The sequence below is a fragment of the Triturus cristatus genome, chromosome 6 (assembly GCF_964204655.1).
Source record: "Triturus cristatus chromosome 6, aTriCri1.1, whole genome shotgun sequence".
Classification (NCBI taxonomy): domain Eukaryota; kingdom Metazoa; phylum Chordata; class Amphibia; order Caudata; family Salamandridae; genus Triturus; species Triturus cristatus.
In genome coordinates, this window is record NC_140589.1 from 1,463,426,856 (window position 1) to 1,463,451,868 (window position 25,013).

Below are 25,013 nucleotides of genomic sequence, written 5' to 3' on the forward strand. Positions count from 1 at the left end.
AATTTAAAGCTAAGCTTCCGAAATGGCCGAATCACCTGGGGCTCCTATGTTCCAAAGCAATAAGAGAAGTGGTATCCTATTTCCAAACAACCAATGGGAACTGGTGATGAAATGCAAGTAATTCAGCGGCCTAAGGGTGATCACGACCCTCTGTGATTCAAGCATGGAATAGTGACAGGGTTTGAAAGTCCTCCATGTTATATTGCTAGTATCTTCCCAGATAACAGTAGTAGAGATGCAAAATGGATTGCGGATAGCTACTCAATCGACAAGAACATACTGATGACATCCATAGAGGAATATCTTCTAAATATTCAATATGTGGAAAATGGAGACCATATTGTGATACTAGAAAATTATAGGACTCTGTCAAGTGAGCTTACACGCAAATGGTCTACATCGAGAGTGGCCAAGTAGAATGGTCTGTTAAAGAATTACTCTGGGTGGTACCATAAGGAGTGTAGACTTGCCAAGTCAAAGGTCTCTAACGCATATAGGTACCAGCATCATTCGTTAATCAATGATTAAATGTTTAAGAGCGAAAGGAGCAAATGCAAAACCATACTAAGGAAGAAGAAATCAAACTACCAGCAACAAGTGTGGAGCGACCTGATTGAGGCAGCAGAAGAGAAAATAGTAGATCCTTTTCGGGGAAAATTGCCAGAGTGTTCAGGGATGGTCCAAATAGTCATGGTCATCAGATTTGCTCACACACCTAGGTGGGCCACTAAAAGGCAGTATATAATAGCAGTGGTGGTTTGACACATTTGGGAGAACTTGCCAACCATAGACCAAATGGAGAACTAAGGAGCTACGCCCGGAGGTAGTAAGAGCGGTCATAGAGCAAAAGGCCAATAAAGCCCCTGGCCCCGATCGTGTCCCAGTGGACATGTTTCGGTCTGACCTGAAGGTCTGGTCAATCATCCTATCTAAGGTGTTTAGTGCAGCTATTGGGAAAGATGCTTCCCAATAATTACAGGCCTATTTCATTATCAGAGAGCACCTGAAAAATCGTTGGCTGTGTACTTTCAAACAGGCTGCAAGTGTGGATTGACAATAATAATGTTCTAATCGATGCATAGGCTAGATTCTGTACAAGCATCATCACCATCGATCAAGCTGTCAAACCATATATGGTGTGTGCCAAATATAGAAGGGTGCTCAAATTGTCTCTATATCTATCGTTTATAGATTTAAAATTGGCGATTGATCTAGTTAACAGATCAAAATTTTGGCAATCACTAGAAAAAATGGGGGTGGAAAACAACCGTGCATGCAGAAACAAGCGCTTCTGTTTGCTACGGAAGCTCTGGGGTATACACCCCTCATTTTACAATCTGCTCTGGTGTACAGCAAGGCTGTCTACTTGCCCCGCTGTTCTATTTTTAAACAAATGCAAAGAATTTGTATCCAGAGAGAGCCTTGGATGCCCCGAGGTTGTGCAGTAAAAACAAATACTCATTCGTCTTTTTGCATATGACGCAGTTCTATTGATGCTATTGATATATACACAAAACGCAATGCATAAATCTTTGGAGAACTTTTAGAGCATCTGTAGGCAGAAATATCTTTCCACTAACACACAAAAAACAAAAATAATGCCTATTTCAATGGCTCCTCCTTGAAGGAAATCCGCAAGGATAACGGGTCATGTGCTTGAAACCATTAAGAGCTATGACTACTTGGGCATTCGCTTCATTAACAAACTGAACTGGCCTGACCATATTGAAAGGGCAACCAATGCTTGTAGCGTCAAGCAAACGCCATCCTTCGGTCTTGATAAAAAGTTGGTTGCCACATCCTGAGCATTATCTTTCAAGGTTACAGACAAAAAGCGGTAGTCTCAGCCACTTTGGGGATACAGTTACTGCACGCAATCGCAGATAACTGAAAATTCATTCCCGCGATCGCCTTTTGAATTTAAGTAAATCGCAGCCACCATGGGGCATCATATCTGAGAGTGGTTTTGGAAGCATCGACCCTAGGAAATTTCCAATACAATCCCTGGCTAATATATGTTAAGGGATGCCTGGGTGAACTTGGACTCATCTTTGGTCCAGTCCAGCTCTTGTAGATCACGCCACAGTTGGCTTGGTAAAAGTCATCTTCTTGAGCTGGAAACTTCTCGCCTTGGACAGACCTATTCCTCACATTTGACTGTTGACTATTTGCAAGTAAAAAATACATTAGGTATTTAGCTAACTGAAATTGCCACTGTTGCACGCCACACTTTGTATTTAAACTTCCACTTGGGAACTCTACCTACCAGGGTGTATTTGGCCAAGTTTGCTGCTAACTGCTTTGGGACCGATTGCTGGGATTGTCAGTTTGGAATGTGGGAAACACACTCACTTTTTGCTGTTTTGCACAAAATCCAACCACTTATGCTCCAAATGGCTTGTACTGCTGTTTAGGCAGTTCTTGACTGTAGCTTGACTAAAGCACTCGCACTTTGCCACAGAACGGTTAATCCAGCAGTCTGTATGGCAGTGGCCAGTTATAATCTGCCTGCCTGGCCAGTTACAAGAAGGTACTTGATGGCCAAGGCTCAAGCTAACGATTAATTATGTTGGTGTTCCTTTATAATCGTCAATGTTGTTGCTCTTTTGGGATAACGAAGCAGTCCTCTCTCGGCAGTTCAATGCTTACAGTTGAACTGGTGAGAGAGTTTATCTTGATGTGATCTGAAGAGGGCGGAGAAGGAGCTGCCTGGATGAAGGGAACGCAGTGGTGTGTGCAGGAAACAGAAGTGCTGATGGGGCCTCTTACTTGCAAAGTCCAGCTGCAGATTCTCTTTTCCATTTAGACAGTTCCCTGGCTCAGGGGATTTTAACTTCCTCACTGACTGGTGCACCAGCTTGCAGACAGATTCCCAAGAGGTTCAAACTGATCTACTTCTGTTTTGACGACTTTGGTCTCTTTAGAGGTCCTCATGTTTGGACATATGAAGAGTATCTACATACCCTCAATCACCACAAGACTTTGTCACTGTGCAAACCATTTTCAAATACTTATGTCCATGAGCAGTATGTTTTATGCCCATAGGTAATGCTGGGTGCTGAGCAGAATGTTCTTCACACACCTCTCCACTCTGTAGGTAAAGCTGTCATCAGGGGTGCGAACATTCAGCCTGTGATGCTCACTAAGAGAACTATAGGCATTTTAGAGGATTGAAAATAAGCGAGCTAGATTTTGCTTGCCATTAAAATGAATAAATCTTACAGCATATGGCCAAATTTAATCCGCTTGTTCCCTGGGACACTGGGCCTGAAATAGTTACACAAGGTGGCTCCCAGATACTTCTGCATCCAAAACATTGGGTCTTTTGGTGTAAGGGCAATTTGCTGCACCAACAACAGACAGAAAACATAGAGGCAAATTCATTAGGTTACAGGCCGCCCTCTGTAACCTGCTGGAACCTCATCTGGGAGTATGCCAAGCCTTCATGTTTACAGCAGCAACCTCTAGTTGTCCCATTTCAAGATGGTGTTCATGGCGTAGTTTAACCAGACTAAAAGCACTTGTTCTCCAGTGAGGGACAGAGCCACAACAAGTCAGCGAGCTTTCACGGTTAATTCTTCCCATTCATAGCCGATGAGCAATGTCCTCATCTAACTAACCAATAATTTAAACTCCAGCTTCTGTAACATTGTGGAACTGGTATCCTAAAGTAGCCTAAACACAAAAAAGAAATATTAGTAAACCACCCTGGCATAAGTTCATCTGTAGCCATTAAAAGTTTAAAATGGCAGCTCGCGGTGAGTTGTCAGCAGTATAAATGTACTTCATGGACTTGTGGTTCCCAATATACCCTCAGCCATAGATGTCTCAGAGGAATCCCACAGTTTGCTATCTTCACCTTTAAGAATGTAAGCAATTCAAATGGCGTCACCAATGGGTCATTGGGCCATAGTATTGTACAGGACTATAATGCAAGTTTTTGCAGATAACCAGTGTAGAAGAATAAAGGAATTGTAAGTTTTAAGAAATGCTTTGCTTCTTTGCAGTGCTTTATAGACTATAATGAAAGTGCACGTCACTGTGCGGGTAAATTAGAGTTTAGCAGAAGGTACTCCACCGCAAACACGACAGCTACCCTGTCCGCCAAACTGACAGTCTGCCCTCCCCGCTTAAGGCTGAGAGGATGGTCAGCCCCTGACAGGAGGGGTCTCCGTCAACTAAAAGCTACCTCTGATGGCCTGACAGTATAGTACATCAGACTAAAGTCAACACAAATCCCACTCTGTTTAGAGTGGACGGTCTGATGGGGCTTTTGTTTGTCCATCATCGCCAGGGAATAACTGGCGATGGGGCACAGGCAAAATATAGTGACCCCACACCCACACAATGAAAGAAAACTCTCAGGGTGTGGAGCCATTCTTTTTTTTGTTACTTATAAAGTTCCATTTTGGGAGGAAAAAAAAAATCTTAAGTTTGGAGCTCCGCCGTCAAAACCGAAAGCGCCGTCCACCCAACTTTTGGTGCCTTGAATGGAATTGTAATAATTGCAGTTCTTTTCAGAGTACATAGATGACCACAGGGCCAGTGGTCATCTCTAAATAAAACAGACTACTGTTCATCACGGTGGCAAACTTTAAGTCCTTTGCCACCCAAACGGATGGTACTCTGTCCGCCAGGGTCTAAATCTGTTTGTATGTTAAACACAATGTGATTGACTTAAATCTGCCTATTTTATTGTATTTGAATATCTAGACTTGCACAGTAGAGTCTAATTCCATTCATGTATATTGTATAATTTAACTTGCATATAATAACATAATCTGTTTGAAGTTAATTGATTGACATTCATTGTTACTATGTTTATCTCTTCCTTAGGTATATTTTTGGAATCAGTGGGAAATCTCTCAAACAAATTAGCAACAGACTTTACTCCTGCCGGATGGACTTTTTCCCTGAACTGGAATACAATATTTATCTGGCAGTTTCTTTGGTTTGGATATGCTCTGTCTGGGTTGTGTAGAAGGTATGTTTTTTGTTTATTTTACTATTAGCCTGGACTAATAGTCCATCAGGCCGAGCAAATTCGCAAGCTAGGAGTTGATACTATGGGTCTGTCAACTTACTGTAGGAATTTAACTATAAATGAGTGCAAACTTTAAATTGCAAAGATTAGCTGTCTATCCATGTGCTTTAATTTGTTATGGGCAAATCAGGAATTGAGATATGGTCCACTACTTGAACTGTCAACTGTGGGACAAGGAGACTCAAGTGCTGATCTTAGCTTTCATACTTGACTGAAGCATGGTCATGGGCAGATCTTTATTTCCGTGGGGGTCTTTTCTGTTTCTTTGGAAGGATGGAGGATTGTGCTCTTCTGCTTTTCCGCCTCTGCCTCTCTTGCCTCTTTTCTCCATGTCCTGTTTTTCTCTCTTGCCTCTTTCCTCTGTGCTCTCTTTTTTCTTTGCCTTCTCTGTCTTTCGCTTTTTCTTTTTTTACAGTGTTTTTTCCTTCTTTTCACGGCGTTCCCCCCCCCCCCCCCCCCCCCCCCCCCGCCCCCGCCGCTGCTTCCCCAGGGCCCCTCCAGTGTGTCCTTCCTACCTCCGAACTTACCCGCCCTCCCCTGATCCCTACTTAATGGCGGCTGCTGCGTGGCAAAACCACTGACCTGGTCAGTGTGACTGCTCTACCCCGCTCAACTCCACCACTGAGTGTTGTCCCCTGAGCTCACTGTTGCACGGTGTTCGAGGCCCTTCACCCGCAGGCTCCTACCTGCGCCTCATCCCTGGTTGTTCAGTGGAAGAGCACTCTGCTCTTCTTCTGTTCTGCCTCTACCTCTCTTGCCTCTTTTCTCCGTGCCCACTTTTTCTCTCTTGCCTCTTTCATCTTCCTTCTCTGTCTTCCCCTTTTTCTACCATGTTTTTTTCTTTCTTTTTGCTGCATTTTTTTCCCCCTGTGGCTGTTGCCTCCACGGTCTCTCCCCCCTCCAGTGTGTACTTCCCGCCTCCCAGCTGACCCACCCCCCATCCCTACCTAATGGGGGCCTCTGCGCAGCCACACAGCTGGCACACATAAGGCGTGTCAATTGCAAGCCCGTCTGCTCCGCGACCTGACCGCAACCAGTGCCAGGGACCCGGGTCCTCTAACCCGCTACGACTCCAGGACCCTCCAGGCTCTCAACCTCAGAGGCAGCAACAACTGCCAGCTCTCGACGCCGAACAACACCGAGGCCCTTTCTCCTGTCTACCCTGCCGTCGCACCTTTAACCCACCTCCGTACCCCAGCAGCATCTCCCAGCCTACCATACCTCACCGCTCACAAACCACTCAACTGCATCCTCCTCGACGTATGTTTCCTACACGAGCACGTCATAGAAATCTGGGACCTCCTCAACACCGATGTTGTCCTCCTCACAGAAATCTGGACCAAAGCTAACTCTTCACCCAACATTCCAACAGCCATTCCCGATGGATACAAGATCCTCTGCTAGGACCACCCCATCCACCCAGGAAGAGGCATCGCCATCGTTTTCAAAAGCACCTTCAGCATGAAGACCACCGTCCAGTACGACCCCCATGGAGCACCTCCACTTCCAGATCAACCCTAAAATGACTCTCTGCAGAACCCTCATCTACAGGCCGCCCGCCCCCAGCGCTCCTTTTACCGACGCCATCACAGACCTCATCACACCCTATGCCCTTGCCTCCACAGACTACGTCCTACTCGGAGACCAAAACTTCCACCTGGACAACCACGATGAATCAAACACTGCCTCACTCCTAGAGAGCCTAACCAGCATAGGACTGAAGTAACTAGTCACTGCCCCCACGCACACAGCAGAAGTCACACTGGACCCCGTCTTCAGCAAAGGAAACAGATTCTCCTACAGCCACACCACGGAACACCTCTGGACAGATCACTACTGCATCCATTTCTCCATAAAAAAAGCACCGTACACAAGTATGCCCACCGGCTGCCCTGCAGAAGCTGGAACAAAGTCACTGAAGACCAGCTTATTTCCTCCCTCATCAGCACCCCACCACTGCCTACGCCAGACGCAAACACCGCAGCATGCGACCTCCACCGCTGGATCACAAACTGCCACTGACACACTCGCCCCCTCAAGAAAGCCGCAGGAAGACACATCAAGAAAGCAAGCTGGACTCGACAGGACATGGAGTAACAACAAATCCCCAGAAACACGTGGCGCCTACAAAGCAGACACCACCGCACACCACCATCTCATCAAATCCACAAGGAAGAAATCCCTCCAAGACAGAATCCTCACCAACGCTCACAATACCAAATAACTCTTCTCCATCAGCAAGGAATTCGAAAAACCTGCAGTGAAACAGCAGATATCCCACCCTCCGAAGACCTCTGCAACAGACTTAGCACCTTCTTCCACCCTAAGATTAAGATGATATACGACAACTTCAAGAACAAAGACCTCCTCACCATTCCAGCTCCCCCTCCATGTGACGCCACCCAAGAGACCCTGCTCAAATGGATTCTAGTCACGACAGAAGACACCTCGAAGACCATGAAAAGAATCCTCTCCGGAGCACCCTCAGACCCCTGCGCACACCATTTCTTCCACAGAGCCGCCTCGGCTATCACATCTGAACTACGTTTGACGATCAACTGCTCCTTCCAGTCCGCCACCTTCACACTCCCCTGTAAACATGCCAAAGTCAACCCCCTCTTGAAGAAGCCGTCAGCAGACCTGACAGACCTCAAAAACTTCATGCCCATCTTCCTGCTTCCATTCGCAGCAAAGGTCATCAAAAAAGCCGTCAGCACCCAGCTAGCAGACTTCATCGAAGCTAACAAAGCCGGAATCCACGGCAAGGCCTCGGCTGGATATGCTCCTTCCTCACTGGCAGAACTCTGCTGGTCTGACTCCCTCCCCCCCTCTCGGAACCGACAGAGACCAACTATGGAGTGCCCCAGGGCTCCTCCCTCAGCCCCACCCTCGTTAACGTCTTCATGGCCCCCTTCGCAGTCATCATCAGGAACAACGGCTCAACATCATCTCCTACGCTGAAGACACCCAGATTATCCTCTCCCTCACCAACGAACCCAACATCGCCAAACACACTTCCAAGAAGGGATGTAATCCGTCACCACCTGAATGAAGAACAGCTGCCTGAAACTCACCTCTGAGAAAACAGAAGTCCTCATCCTTGGCTCCACCTCCTCTGCCTGGGATGAGTCCTGGTCGTCCCCCACCCTCGGAAATCCTCCCCCCCCCGACGGACCGCGCTGGAAACCTCGGCTTCATACTAGACTCATCGCTCACAATGAACCGACAGATCAATGTCGTATCCTTGACCTGCTTCAACACCCTCCGCATGCTTCGAAAGACGTTTAGATGGATCCCATCCGAATCCCAAAAAACTGTCACACACGCTTCCATCAGCAGCAGACTGGACTACGGCAACGCTCTCTACACCAGAATCAATGAGAAACTCTTGCGCAACCTCCAGACCATCCAGAACGCCGCAGCCAGACTGATCCTCGACATCCCCCATTGCAGTCACATCACCCAATATCTCAGCGATCTCCACTGGCTCCCAGTCGAAGGAAAAATAACCTTCAGACTCCTCACCCACGCAATCGAGGCCCTTCACTTCACCGTACCCATATACCTGAACAACTGCCTGTCCTTCCACGCACCCAAAAGACACCTCGGATCAGCCGATCTCTCTCCTGCCACCATCCCATGCATCTACAAGACCAGAATGGGAGGAAAGTCTTTTTCCTACCTTGCAGCCAAGGCCTGAAACTACCTCCCCCTCTACCTATGCCAAGCTCCACATTGCCCCAGTTCAGGAAGGACCTCAAGACCTGACTCTTCAGATGACCCCAGCACTCAAGGGAGCTGCCCCCTCAGTGCCTTTAGACCCTCACAGATGAGTAGTTTCAATCAATCAATCAGGGTTGATGGAGCGCTAGCGTGTAAATTTGAGTAAACTTTATCATAACTACTGTAAAATGGCCATGCAGTTGCAGTTTAAATAATGAAAGCAGAGAGCTGCATAAAGGAAGTTTGTCACCATTTCGATGAACTACTCACCGAGTATTACTTGTATATAATAATGAATTGCTATGCTGAATAACATATTACACAACTAATTCTACCTTGGGAGGAGTTTATGTGAAATTGGAAAGGAGATGAAGAAATGGAGAAAGTGTCGAGAACCATCTAAAATTACTGCAAGGCATTAGGCTCAAGGCATTTAATACTATCAACATAAAGTCTGAAGTAACAGGCTTGTATTAGTCCATGTTGTAATGTCACCAGAAATCCGCTAGACTGCGGATTAGCAGTCTAGCAGAGTGGCGACTGGGCTTTCTAGGGGAGGGGAAGTGGGAAGGGCATGAATAGGAAGTGAGGCAGAGGGGAAGGGAAGCCCTGGATGAAGAGACATTTCAGAGGCTAGCTCCGATATGAGTAGGCTATGAAACTAGCCAGGGGATCAGCAAATAAAGAAGTCTCCTAACAAGTTCCACCAACTCCTGCAGATTTCTGGGAGTGAGTCACTCCCGCCCTCTCCGTGGTCAGGATCAGACACACGTTTCTATCCCTGTTAGGGATTCATGAAGGTTTCATCAGTTGTCGATTAGGCACTTGTGTACTTAAGCATTTTCCCATAGACACAAAACGGGTAAAGCATTTGATACATCTGGCCTTTAGTTCTTAGATGTGTTGTAGGATTGTCGGTCACTCAAATATACATACTTTGTTTTATTCACCATTAAATAGACAGAAGACGCGGACCCTCTGTTGAAGCGAAGAAGCACGGTGGATTACCCCAATTTCTCACACATGGTGGTTCGTTGCCAGTGGTTAGAGATATGTGGCTAGAATACTGTCAAGCAATTTGGCCACAGATAGGACGGCTCCTCCATTTGAGCGAAGGAGCGTTGCCGCACTAATTAAAATGCCACTTTTGCCCAAGAGATGAATAAAGTTATGAAAGTTATTCAAGTTTTTAATATGATTGGCGGTGCTTAGCTGTTGAAAGGTAATAGGTGTAGAACATTTTATTAACAAAAGGCAACATATTCTTGAACCCCTATGACTTTATTAGCACTATAAAAGTTGTAATTGGGTTTTCAATTGTTTAACTGTTTTTTATCAGTTCAGAGTGTTTGATACAACTCACCCATCTAGATCCTACAACGCACACCCATAAGTAAAAATATAAATTCTCAAGGACTAGTCCGTCATTACATGACCTACGTTCTCCATCCACTCGCGATCCCCCTTAGTATATTGTATAGCATTAAGACTCGGAATAGCTTATTCTACCCACATCATGCCATCCTTCTAGTAAACATTAATACGCAATTACAGACCTATATAGAGGGTGAGTATTTATTATGGCTCATTGCAGAGCTCTGTGGTGAGCGCCCACCCTCCTCCAGGAGTGATATTGGACTTCTCAGACTGTCATAAAATGTGTATCCAAAAGGTCAGTTGCAGATTCAGGTGTTACAAAGAAATTAGCTTACCCTCTGTGTTCTATACAAAACTGGCCAGATAAATCAGTGCATATTTTGATTCCATTTTCCGCAGCTTCTTCACTTCCAGAAAGGATTGCCTGACTTCCTGCACTGTTGCCTTAAAATCTGGGAAAGAAGACATGAACGAGCCTTCATATTCTAACTTCTCCTTCCAATAGAGTCCAGATTGGATTTAATCTCTCGTGGCATTACTTTTCATTTCTAGGTCACCACTTTTACTTGTCTGGGGAATGGCATCTGATGGGCCGGTGTTACATTGCAACGATAGGGTACCTTGACTGACAAGGAAGCAGTCCCGACGTGAGTGGTTTGTCGTTGTTAGACTATGTATACCATTGGTAGAGGCTAGGCTAAATCTAATATTACTTTCAATTCTGGTTCAGAAGTTTCACTTGTCTCAGGCTTGGCATCCAGTAGGCCCATACTACGGCCTTTTTGTTGAAATGCCAACTTCTCCGGTTTAGGATTTACTTTCCAAGATTAGGGGAGACGAACAAGTGCCTATGTTCCATCCTTAATCTTCTTCTTTTGTTAATTGATTTTAGGATTTACTTTACCCATTATCTCTTTAGCAGTTGGGGCTTGTCTGATCGATTGCACTCATTTATTCCTGCAGTGTACCAGATCTTCCAAGAGCCTCGTGTAAGTAGTGCCATCCATGACAGGAAGGAGATTTAATTATGCTACTTGCCTGTGAGCACCACCTCAGACCCAGTGTCGAGAAGAAATGTAGGAGTGTATGTCCATATTCAGTCTGTGAACTATGGTGTAGCCTAAGCAGAATATATCATTGGCTTAAGAGAATGGGAACTCAACTCCTTGATTCACTGTTCGAACTCAAGAGAACATGGCCGTCAGCATCACACACTATTAAAACATTCACCTGTATAATTCACTCGCAGACAAGCCTCCTATAAACAAAAAATATTTACCCAACTATTTACAATAACTAAAAATCCTTAACCAGCTCGCCTATGAAATCAAAACATCTTTTAAAAAAAGTTATTGCATTACAACGTTGTGCTCCTCTTGGCAGTGACAATCTCATTGTTCATTATTGTCTGTCTTCCACATCAGCCAGAGAATCACCAGAGTCCTTCTCAAAATATGTGATAAGGCCCTCACAGCAGGGACAGTTGCAAGATAAGGCAATAATTGGCAGAAGGAAGTAAACTTCACAGAAGCACTAAAAGGGGTACTGTAATCCACAGATGTTACTGCCATGCATGTACCAAGAAGATTGTTGTCCTTTCACAGTTGTCTGGGGCAGCAGTAATATTTGCATTGTCCATGGCCCAAACCTACCAGTAAGGGTGGGACTTGCCTTTTGTGCAGTTAGAACTTAGCACAGCATTCAACGCTGAAGAACACGCAACACCATTTCCATGGCTTTCCATACAGCTGGTGACATGGACGCTGCCATGCCATGGTACCTTTCGTTTAAGGATCTGATACAGTGTCTCACGTTAGACCCTTTCCTACTTCAGTATTAGTGTGCCTGTCAGCAATACTCGTCTTTAAAAGCTACCATACACTTCTCCTGGAGACTGTTGGTAACCTTAGTCTCCTCTCCAACTCCTGTGCTCTGGTGCCAGGAATTCATAAAGGGATTGTATTTTAAAATTAAGGCTTGCATCAATTTTAAGTCTGATAAAATAATGTATTCAGTTGGAATCTCTATCAATGTTGTCTTCCTAATGTGTGAAATTATAGGTGTCCCACACTTTACATGGCTTCCAGGTCTCTCAATGAGTCATGGGTATCATGTTGCCGATGTTTGTAGTGGAGCAACAGTCTCGTTTTCAAAGTTTCTCCAGAGAAGAAGATGGCCTCCTTCTGCATGAAATTCATATTCTCCTTTGGTGTCTCTACTTCAGTGTCTACCAGAGTGACCATGGAATAGTTGGGAATGTCCAGATGTAAAGCCTCCCTCCTAACTAGGCTGTTGTGCCTAACTCTCAAAGGCTCTCACCCGTGGCCAAGAAGTGTTGTGTGCCCCTCCTCCGGTAATCCACCAAGGACCAGCAGATATGGATTGCAGGCCATCATCCTTATAGGAGATAAGGAGTGAAGGAGGAGAAGGAAGCTTTCGGGCTGCAGGACACACCTGGGCATATCTATATAGCACGCCTCTGAATGTTGACCATCATAAATGCATCTAGAATACCCCCATCCCCTTAAGGGTTTTTTACATTCTGTCTTGGTTGTTCAGTAAGAGGTGGTCGGGCCGAAATGGCAACAGTAGTGGTGATCCGGTGGGAAGCTGTTTAACTTGTCGCTATCTTGGGTCTTGTACCTTTTTGGAGTGCTTGTACTGGGAAAAGGGGCACGCAGGTAATTAATTACCTTTGTCCCACACCAGCTATGGAGTATGAGATTAAATGAAAGTCCACAGTGTGTGTGTGTGTGTGTGTGTGTGCGTGCATGTGTGCGTGCGTGCGTGCGTGTGTGTGTGTGTATATACATTTATATATTTAGATGTGCACACACACACATAGATATAAAAACATATTCAAAATGTATCTATTTTTGTTTTTCCTTGCTCTCTTCTAAATGAGGAAGAGTAAGTAAGTCTAAGTTCATAGAATTTCAATAAAGTACATTTTGAACATGAAATACAAAACCCTTTTAATTCAGAGTGGGTTAGTACACCATAGCTTTTCAAGTATTACACACACCTCCCTTTGTTACTGTCTAGTGGGAGTTATACCTTTTTTAGGACCTGTTAGATACTGTAATTGCATTGTCCTCAGCTTGGCAGTAAATAGACCCACAGTGCTTATGTCAAGCTTTGCTGGCTGGGTTGCAGTGGCACAGTTACAATCATCATCGTCAAGCTCATTTTCTTATTCAATCTTTCCCATCCAAGCACAGAACACGCCTGATGTTGAGGGCGTGTTCCCACAGTTCACTATGAGTGTTATCCTTTCACATAAAGAACTTGAGTAACAACCATTTTGGTAACCATAACATTCTTTCACATAATTGATTGAAGCACAACACCTAAACACGTGAAGTGGCTTTGGCGGTTAGTTGAATGGAGGTCCAATTGGGTGGATGAGTAAAATTTCTGGGGAAATTGTTTGTAATAAGACTGGGGGTCACAAGCTTGATCATGTCCTAGTGAGGGGTCAGGCTTAATAAACATGCCTCGAGTCAGGTCTCAAGGTATATCAAGTCTTTTTGTCTTTGGTTGACACTCTGGAAGAACTTAGTTTTAGAGAGCGCCTGTATGTTTCTGCTGGATGGCTAATATTCCAAAATGGCATGCTCAGTGCCCCTTGGCTTGGACCTTGATGTAGCGATGACGACCTGTCACGCGCTCTGTCACTGACATATAGTTTGGGAGAGTCTTCAGAGTCCTCATAAACTTCAGAGTAAAGACTTTTATAGCTCTTATATGCAGACACATTCTCTTTAATGTGGAGAATCCTTTTGACAAAACCAGTGCATTTTTCTGGGTAGTTTCCCTGAATGATTATGATGTGAAGGGCATCCTGAGCTTTGCTCCTGGGTATTGCATGAGATTTCCTACCCGGATGTCTGAGATTCTGGTGCATCTCCACTGCTTCACCTTGTTATTACTCTACTGGTATTTGACCTCCGTTCCCTCTGTCAAGGGAGAAGGGTAGCTGGATGCCAGGATGAATGAGCAGAGATGTTGACGGCAGTGAGACTTTTCATGACAACAGCAGCCTGGAAAGTGTGTGTTGCCTCTTCTGTGGGAGTATTCAATATTTCATTTCTAGATACAGAGAGTATTTGTCGACAACTGTTGGCAGCTATCTCTCATTGGTGGTGACACAAAAATCAGCACTCATTTTTTCCAGTAGCTTCTTTGAAAACTTGTGTGATGATTTTTCTCCCAGTTCTGTTGCCTAACACCTAGAAGCACATTGTCGCCTCGCTTTCCACCAAAGCATCAAATCAGAGAGCAGCACCCTCTTGTAGATTCAGGACTTGATCACCGCCAGAACATGGTGTCTGACGTGTTAGCTTAATGGTAGGAAGAGGCAATGTGTGAGGCAGCACAATGCAGGGCCCTGAATACCAGATATGTCTCATACATAACATAACTGGGGTATTTGTAAAGCAGACAATTCACCCGGGGTGGGGAGTGGGAGGGCTTATTGTTTTGGACTGACAACAATTATTTATTATTATCTGACTCAATGGTTCTCATTGTATCGATCTCAGAAGAATGAAATTCTCAATGGATTGACTTAGATTTGAAGCTATGACATTGGGATCAAATACATACCTTTGTAGTAGATCCATTAGTGCACTGGGTCACCACAACTAGCCTATGTTTCTTCCCAAGTGGTGATAACTGTTACCATCTTCCTGGCCCTAGTGTCTTCTTCTCCATTTGCTAATCAGATGTTTCTGAGATGATGGTACGCACCAATTTACCCTTTTGTGTGGGTTCTAACTGACTCCTCCAGCTTCAGGGCTGTAATACAGCAAATTTGGTGATTGGCTTCACTTGCTCTTCAGTACTGTCCACCTCTTCTTTTCCTCTGATGAACCTATCTAGGAAGCCTTTGGGAAATCAGCAGGGTTATCTGTAGGCTTATTGTTGGACCTGGCTCTTCTTACAGGTTTACCCCCTGACATTTTGCCTCCTATTTTTTCTGACTTGTTTTGGTTGGCTTTAGGACTCTGGGCACTTTACCACTGCGGATCAGTGCTAAAGTGCATATGTACTTCTGATTGGTTCCCCATAACTAGCATATTTGATTTACTGGTAAGTCCCTAGTAAAGTTCACTATGGTTGCCCAGGGCCTGTAAATCAAAAGCTACTAGTGGGCCTGCAGCACTGGTTGTGCCACCCACATGAGTAACCCTGTAAATATGTCTCAGGTCTGGCATTGCAGTGTCTGCATGTGCAGGTTTTAAACTGCTATGTAGAACTGGCAAGTTCACCCACTTGCCAGACACAAACCTTCCCTTTTACTACATGTAAGGCACCCCTAAGGTAGGCCCAGGGCGCACCCCATGGGAAGGGTGCAGTGTATGTGAAAGGCAGGACATGTACTGGTATGTTTTACATGTGCTGATAGTGAATTACTGATAATTCTGTTTTTCATTATTGCAAGGACTATCTCTCCCATAGGTTATCATTGGAGCTGCCTTGCAACATTTTGCAAGTGTACCTTTCAATTGGGAAGAGAGAGAGATTTGGAGTTTAGGCCGAAGGCTCAGGATTTAAAAATACATCTTTTAGTGAAAGTGGTTTTTAAATTGTGTGTTTCAAAATGCCTCTTTTAGAAAGTGGCATTTTCTTGCTTTAACATCCTGTGCCTCTTCCTGTTGTGGAATCAACATCTGGTTTAGACTGACAGATGGGTTGTTTGTGCATTCACTCTAGGCAGTCACACAAAGGGAGTTGAGCTGTGCCCTGCATATCCTGATGACCCATAACCAGGCTGATGGGTCTTCCTGAGCTAGAGTGGTAGGAGGAGTTGTCACATACATCTGAATAGGGCTGTGCCTGACCTCTCACAATGCTGTCTTCAGCCCCCTGGAGTGTGGCTGGAGCCAGGACCAGGCAGGACAAGAATGTGTGCACTACAAAGACAATCATTTGAAGAATGCCTCCTTCAAAGGCCAAAAGGGGTATAAGTATTGACCTAAAACCGCAGACTTTTAGAACAATTCCGGAACGAGAGGAGACTCTGTCAAGGAGAAGAGCTGTAAGGAGGAGTACTGCCCCTTTGCTGTGTGTTGCTTTGCAGTGGTGGCTTGGAGTTGCTGCTTCTGCATTTGGAGAGGAAAAGGACTGGACTTTGCTGTGTATTCTGCTTGTTATGTTTCTCCAAGAGCTTGTGCATGCTTGCCTCCTGTTGGAAGTCTCAGGGTCATCAAAGACTTCACCTACAGCACCTTGACTCCATTGCTGGTAGTTCTGAATTTGCCAAGTGGCGTCAATTCCAGTTCTGGGCCACTGGAGGTGTTTGCTGGGCTGTAACTTCTAGAAAAGGATTCCCAAAGCCATCACTGCCGCTGCCTGCACTGAAGCCGTGGTCACCTCTCACTGAGTGAGCTTAGCACCGACCTCAACGATACCGCAGCCCTAGTCTCAGCGACGATGACACTTCACATTGTCAGCAACAAGGCTGCTTGCACCGTGGCTGTGGACACTGACTTCTACAACCCCACAACCCTACTTTTACCGACGACACCGCTTCACTGTAGCCGTGGTCACCGCCCTCGCGGCGCCATTGCCCTTGGTCTGCCGACGACCGCACCATCGACTCTGACATCGTCACCTGTCGCCGCTGCCTGCACTGAAGCCACGCTCACCGCCTCGTGAGGAGGTCGAGATACCAACCGTGACAACACCGCATCCCTGGGTCAACCGATGACCGTGCTGAACATATGCCACGCCGCTGCCTGCACCGGAGCCACAGACACCGTATCGTGAAGAGCACGACGCACTGCCTGCGATGACACAGCAGTCGTCAGCGCTCCTGACTTCAACTTTGTGGAGTTCGATCTGCAATGCATCTGACTTGAAGGACTCACCGACTTCTACACTGACATGCAGCGCTGACGCCGCGTGACTCCAGCAACGTCTCACTGCTCCACTTCACCACAATGTCCTCGAGGCCTCTTCAAATCCAAGGTACTGTTTGCGGGTCTTCCCAGACACTGTACCCAGTGCTCGACTCCATCCAGGTCGGACTGAACTGTTAGATTTGTTGGTCACAATTCCGTGATAGCCCTGTTTGGCGCTATCAACTTCAAGGAACTGAATGTTCGAGGCATATGAGCTGCAGATCACACACTGAGGATAAGATCGCCATCTGGTGTTGGGCTCGGATGATTGCAGGTTGTTGTTGTCTTCGGAAGAAGCCTTTGGTCACGAGGTTGGTGACTCCTCCCCTGGACAACAGTGCGCATGGGCATCCACTCCATCGGCAGATTGTTTTTTTCCGCCATTGGGTTCGGATGAACTTTTTTCCGCTCCAGCAGAAAACTTCTAGCAATCATTTTAAATACTTAATCTTCATTCCATCGACGTCGAACTCAACTCGGATCGGTTCCGCAAGCGGCTGATGGACAGGACACCCTTCAAAAAATGCCCCCAGTGTGGAGCGAAGTTCCCCCACAGTGACCACCACGAGGTTTGTAACCTCTGCCTGTCGCCGGAACACAACGAGTCCACCTGTCCAGCTTGTTCCGCTTTCCGTTCGAAGAAGACCCTCCGGGACCGAAGAGCTCGACGCCATATTATGGCCAAACCAGCTCCAGAACCGGAGGACATCTTTGCTCAAGATGTTCCCGAAGACGACACCGAAGATCTCGAGATCGTGTCCGAGGTCGACGATTCCGATGACCTCATCACTCCAGGGCAGCGTGTGAGTACCACCCCCCCTGCCCCTGCCCCATCCAAAAAAGCATTGGTCAAGACTCCGCCAGCTGGGCCCAGTCGCGACCGGAAATCCTCTTCAGAAGCCCCGCCCTCGGGCCCGGCTCCGAAGACATCTAAGCCTGTGGGTGGCTCGGGCTCGAGCAAACCTCACCTGATTGTGCCTTTAACACCCTCGGCACCCAAAAACCCACTGTTGGCACCGAAACAGGCTCCAAGACCGAAATCTCCTTCGGCACAGAAACGTTCCTCGGCACCGAAGTCTCCACCGGCACCGAGACGTTCTTCAACATCGATGCCTGAAAGTCCATCGGCACCGAAAACTCAGTCGGCACCGAAAACTCAGTCGGCACCGAAAACTCAATCGGCACCGAAAACTCAATCGGCACCGAAAACTCAGTCGGCACCGAAAACTCAGTCGGCACCGAAAACTCAGTCGGCTCCGAAAAATCCATCGGACCCGAAAAAATCATCGGCGCCGAAAACTGCGTCCCCGCCGAAAAAAGCTCATAAAGACCCGAAGCGGACATCGCAGACACCACCTTCGGAGCCAGATGACCTTTTTCGACCAGATCCTACTCAAAAGCGGATCTACATCAATCCTAACACGGGACATGTGACTGCCATCCCATATAAAAAGCGGAAGCTGGACACTACACCTCCCCCAGCTCCCATACGGAAAAAGGACTGTGCTACTTCACCACTTCGTCCTTCCTCTCCTGTTTTACCTCCTAACCCGTCCCCCCCTCCTCCTCCTGATTCTCCTTTACCTTTACCTTTACCATCTCCCTATCATTCACCTCCTCCACAGGATGATAATGATGACTTAGGGGGAGGGGCGGACCCTGATTTATTTAATGATCCTGTTGATCCAAACGACCCTTTTACGTTCCCAGACCCAGCACCCATGGATGACTGGTCTTATCCTATACCTGACATGCCTGACCCCACTACCTACCCCTCCAAGCCCTCCCCTCCTGATGACCACCTAGGGTTCGGCCAACTTATAAATAGGGCAGCAACATTCCACGGCGTCACAATGCACACAGACGCCCTTGAAGAGGACTTTCTCCTTGATACCTTTGAGCAGTCACAAAAGACTGTGCACATACTGCCCATGATCAAAGGGGTTATAAAGCATGCTACTGAAGTCTTTAAGGACCCTGTTCGAGCTAGGGTTCTCAACCCACGCATCGAAAAAAAGTACCGACCAGCCCCGCAAGACCCTGCATACATTAAAGCCCAGCTCCCTTTAGACTCCTTAGTCGTATCAAATGCCAGGAAGCGCGCTAACTCACAGACAACTGGAGAAACGCCCCCCCCCAGACAAAGAGTCTAAGCTTTTAGAAGCCTCAGGCAAACGGGTCGCCGCGCAGGCGGCTAACCATTGGCGTATTGCGAATACCCAGGCCCTGTTAGCCAGGTATGATAGAGCGCATTATGACCAACTTGAGGACCTTATGCAACATCTGCCTGAACCCTTTAAGTCCCAGGCCTCTGACCTCATCCAAGAAGGCAAATTAATATCTAATGCCTCCATTAAATGCGCCTTAGATGCAGCAGACACTGCTTCTAGAGCGGTCAATACTAGCGTCTTACTCAGACGACATGCCTGGAAAAAGGATAATGAAACTGCCAAGTCTATGGGAGCACTGCAGTCTCCTCAAAACCGGGGTTCCTTTCGTCGCTCCTTTTATAGAGGAGGCTCCAAAAACACATCAACTGAGACCACGTCCACCTTTAAAAATTCTGGACAAACATCCCCTAACAGAGGTTATTTCCGGGGAGGTTATAGGGGAAACAATAACAAAGGTCGAGGACGGGGCAACAACAACAACACCCGCACCTCACCAGCCACCAAACAGTGACTTGCCACCACTCCCCCCAGACCATTCCACTCCGGTCGGGGGGTGACTCCAACAATTCCTACCTGTCTGGACTTCCATCACCACAGACAGGTGGGTAAGACAAATTATCCAGTCTGGCTACTGCCTCGAACTCATACAATCCCCCCCAAACATACCGCCCAAACAACGTCCAATGTCCTCGCATCATCTCTCTCTCCTCAAACAAGAAGTTCAATCCCTGTTACAAAAACATGCGATAGAACCAGTCCCCCTTCAACATCAGGGAAAAGGGGTATATTCTCTATACTTCCTCATTCCCAAAAAGGACAAAACACTAAGGCCCATACTGGATCTCAGACTACTAAACCAGTATATACATTCGGATCATTTTCACATGACCACTCTCCAACAAGTCCTCCCACTTTTACAACAGGGAGACTTCCTCGCCACATTGGACCTCAAGGACGCATACTTTCACATCCCTATGCATCCCGCTCACAGAAAATATCTACGATTTGTGGTAGATGGGCAACACTATCAATTTACAGTTCTCCCATTCGGAGTAACAACAGCACCCAGAGTGTTCACCAAGTGCCTAGCAGTCGTGGCAGCGCATCTCAGAAGACAACAGATCCATGTCTTCCCCTATCTGGACGATTGGCTCATAAAAGCCAATACATACCAAAAATGCGTTCTCCACACTCATCGCACGATTCAAACTCTCCACGATTTGGGATTCACTATCAACTACCCCAAATCCCACCTACAACCTTCCCACTTACATCAGTATCTAGGAGCAACCATAGATACATCCAAAGCCATTGCCTATCCCAGTACTGCCAGGATAGCCAGTATACAAAATCTCATCTCTCACTTTCAAACTCATCCATCTCTTCCAGCAAGAGTGTTCATGCAGCTCCTAGGCATGATGGCGTCATGCATCTCCATAGTCCCACACGCACGACTTCAAATGCGTCCCTTACAGGAATGCTTAGCACAACAGTGGAACCAAGCTCACGGACAACTTACCGATCTGGTGTTGGTGGACAGTCGCTCACTTCGCTCACTGAAATGGTGGAACACCATCAACCTGTCCAAAGGGAGACCGTTCTTAGAGCCTCTTCCACAAGTTGTGCTAACTACAGACGCATCTCTCACGGGGTGGGGAGCCCACCTCCTTCACCATACCACTCAGGGCAGATGGACCAGTCAACAAAAACTGCTCCACATCAACCACCTGGAACTCTTAGCAGTGTTCCTAGCACTAAAATCCTTTCAAATTCACCTAAAGAACAAAACTGTCCTCATACGCACAGACAACATGACGACAATGTATTATATACAGAAACAGGGAGGGACACACTCTCTCCAACTGTCCCAACTGGCACAGCAAATCTGGAGATGGGCAATTCCCCAAAACATCTACCTGTTAGCAGAACATCTCCCAGGGATCCACAATCAAGTGGCCGACCTCCTAAGTCGCCACACACAACAGATCCACGAATGGGAACTACACCCCAAGGTTCTACTCCCCTTCTTCCAAAAGTGGGGACAACCAGACATAGACCTGTTCGCCACTCCCGAAAACACAAAATGCCCAACCTTCGCCGCCAGGTTTCCACACCCACAGTCGAAAGGCAATGCCCTATGGATGAACTGGTCAGGCAGATTTGCGTACGCCTTTCCGCCTCTCCCACTAGTTCCATTTGTGGTACGCAAACTGAAACAACAGTCACTAACACTAATACTAGTGGCTCCCACTTGGGCACGTCAACCGTGGTTCACCACACTTCTGGAACTATCTTTAGTTCCACATCAAAAGCTACGCCTCTCCCCGGATCTGTTAACCCAGAACCATGGAGAAATCAGACACCCAGATCCTCAAACACTGAACCTAGCGATCTGGCTCCTGAGGTCTTAGAGTTCGGTTACCTCAATCTCCCTCCAGACTGTATGAATATCATAAAAGAAGCCAGACGCCCTACTACTAGAGCGTGTTATGCCGCTAAATGGAAACGATTTGCCATCTACTGCGCTAATAATGACATACATCCATTGGATGCTTCCATCCAAAACATCATTTGCTATCTACTACACTTGCAAAGATGCAATCTAGCGTATTCCTCTATACGTTTACACCTAGCAGCCTTGGCAGCCTACTTGCAAAATAGGCAACACCTGTCCCTTTTTAAGGTACCAGCCATCAAAGCGTTTATGGAAGGTCTCAAAAGAATTCTTCCCCCAAGATTGCCACCTGCACCAGTGTGGAATCTCAATGTGGTTCTAACACGACTCATGGGTCCCCCATTTGAACCTATGCACAAATGTGAATTGCAATTCCTAACATGGAAGGTAGCTTTCCTTATCGCAATCACTTCCCTGCGCAGAGTAAGTGAAATACAAGCCCTTACACTTGAGGAACCTTTCTTACAACTACACCGTAACAAAGTGGTTCTTAGGACAAACCCTAAATTTCTTCCAAAAGTGATTTCCCCTTTCCACCTTAACCAATCAGTAGAACTACCGGTCTTTTTCCCAAATCCAGACTCGGTAGCTGAAAGGGCCCTACATACCTTAGATGTCAAAAGAGCCTTGCTTTATTACATCGACAGGACAAAACCTTTTCGAAAGACAAAACAACTCTTTGTTGCTTTCGCGCCACCACACAAAGGCAACCCGATCTCCAAATCAGGAATAGCCCGGTGGATAGTTAAATGCATCCAAATATGCTACCTCAAGGCTAAACGTACACTTACAGTTCCCCCTAGGGCGCACTCCACGCGTAAAATAGGGGCTTCTATGGCCTTCTTAGGCAATATTCCCTTAGAAGACATTTGCAAGGCAGCCACATGGTCTACCACGCATACCTTCACTAAACACTATTGTGTTGACGTGCAGGCCAAACAACAGGCCTCCGTGGGCCAGGCTGTCCTAAAAACTTTATTTCAAGCTGCTGCAACGGATACAGGCGACCACCGCTAAGGGGAGCACTGCTGTATAATCTATCCTCAGTGTGTGATCTGCAGCTCATATGCCTCGAACGGAATATGCTACTTACCAGTATGCATCTGTTCTTGGCATGTAGAGCTGCAGAGTCACACACGCCCGCCCGCCTCCCCGGGACCTGTATCTGTTCCAGCATCCGTCTTACTTAGACATTACACATGGACATCCTTTCTTTCTTTTCTATATACTCCATCTTTTCCCATCATGGCGAAAAACAATCTGCCGATGGAGTGGATGCCCATGCGCACTGTTGTCCAGGGGAGGAGTCACCAACCTCGTGACCAAAGGCTTCTTCCGAAGACAACAACAACCTGCAATCATCCGAGCCCAACACCAGATGGCGATCTTATCCTCAGTGTGTGACTCTGCAGCTCTACATGCCAAGAACAGATGCATACTGGTAAGTAGCATATTCCTTTGCTTTATTCTTAACAAAATCATATCTTTCCTTGTGTATGTTGGATTTTTGTTGTTTTGGTTTTGTTTAGATTAGATCAATATTGGCTATTTTTCTAAATTGGTGTGGTGTCCATTTTGTAGTGCTTTCACTGCGTTACTGTGCGTGTTATGTATAAATACTTTACACATTGCCTCTGACATAAGCCTGCCTGCTCGTGCCAAGCTACCAAGGGGGTGAGCTGGGGTTATTTTAGCTGTGTAATCCCCTTACCCTGGCTAGAAGGTAGGGTCACTACTTGGAGAGGTGTATACCACTGCCAACTAAAGACTCCGATTTCGAACACTTATCCATGGCAAATTGGTACTCTACTCTAAGGTGGCACTCTTGCATCTGCAGAACATACTCCTCTTTTCTTGGTGAGGAATATTGGGTTAGCCCGTGAAGTAGAGTAATCAGTAGCTAATGATCAGTGGCTTAATTGAAGGTGTGAACAAAGCAAACACAAGGAGATAATGGACGGCGCACTGAAACTTTTCAGACACTCACCCCCAGTCACAGATCTGGGTTGAATCCATCATCGTTCTTTAGCTCACGTCGCCACCTCAGTTCGGAGCCAGCTATATGAAAATTAGTCTTGACCCTGTGCCTCATGGGAACAGTCCAGCCCGAACTGCCAAGCCAGGTCTTCCCTGGAGCGGAAACAAGCATTCTGGGACCGGTTTCAGGGTAACACCCCATATCAGCTAGGCTAGCTTGAATCCAGTGGCAAAGTGAGCAAGGGACCTACGTCAGGGCGTTCCCTGCCAACTTAAAGTGAACAAAGCAAACACAAGGAGATGCTGGATGGAGCGCCGAAACATTTCAGACACTCGCCCCCCAGTCACAGATCTGGGTTAAATCCATCATCGTTTTTTAGCTCACTTCGCCACCCCATTTGTTTTTTCTCAGGTGGATGGTTAAAATGTGCTTTTTTTTATCATCTCAAAAAGACATTATTATCCTGAAAGTAACCAATATCTCAATACCTTCACTTGCCTCTCGTTTGCAGTTTGAGCTAGGCTGTCTGGCTTCCAAGCAGCTCTTCCCAAAACCACCATCTTGTCTGGCCCAGAGACCAGTGGTGTAAAGTTATGATTGAGCCATTTGAAGAGCTTGAAATTCTATAAAGCTGTTCTTTTTCCATAGGCAATCTATGTTGCAGCACCTCTTTTTGAGAGCTTTCTCCATTTAACCTGAACATTGGCATATGTGAGAGCTGTCTTTCTTGCAGATGCCTATAAACTAGGGTTATATATGAGATTAAACACTTTGTTCTAGTTTTCTAACACATGTATTGTTGCTAATTCATTGCTTTTGTTTTGACCTTAGAAACGAAAATGGATGGATGTATATAAAGCCAGATCTATTCCCAATCTGGTTTTACCTTGTGTGGATGCTCAACAACGCCCTCAACATTGGCTGGCTTTTCCTGTGGGATCGAGAGTAAGTCTAAACTGTGATATATCTAAAGGAGTATTCACCATTTAAAGTCATAATATAACAAAAAAAGCTATAAAATGTTCTCAACCAGAGAAACTGAGATATCTCTTGCAGAAGAGGATGCAGACGTTGAGGGTGGTCAGTGGAGCTCTGGTGAGGATGAACTGCCCCTATCGATTACTGCCATCCTATACAATGTGCCAAATACTTACCATCATCTTCGTTACTCTGCTGAACCCCTGTGCTCTATTACCTACCACCTTAGGTGTGTATAGTTCCCACTAAGCACCGCATGGCATACACTCGGGCCTTCAGGAATCATATCAGATGCACCAGCGACAGCCAGAAACAAGTGCCCCCCACTGCCGCTCCGCTGCCAACATTGAGGAGGAAACGGCAAGCCCGACTCTCCGCA

At 46.4% G+C, this 25,013-nt stretch overlaps 1 protein-coding gene across 3 annotated transcripts in view; it reads left to right on the forward strand.

The window, feature by feature from the left end:
- The window catches only part of LOC146821544 (uncharacterized), a 239,848-nt gene that overhangs the window by 152,747 nt on the left and 62,088 nt on the right, over positions 1–25,013 (forward strand). For all 3 annotated transcript variants that reach the window (XM_085612534.1, XM_085612532.1, XM_085612533.1), the window contains exons 3-4: positions 4,837–4,984; positions 24,488–24,601. In XM_085612534.1, the coding sequence (XP_085468660.1) occupies positions 4,837–4,984; positions 24,488–24,601 (262 nt within the window). The remainder of the gene's footprint in view (positions 1–4,836; positions 4,985–24,487; positions 24,602–25,013) is intronic.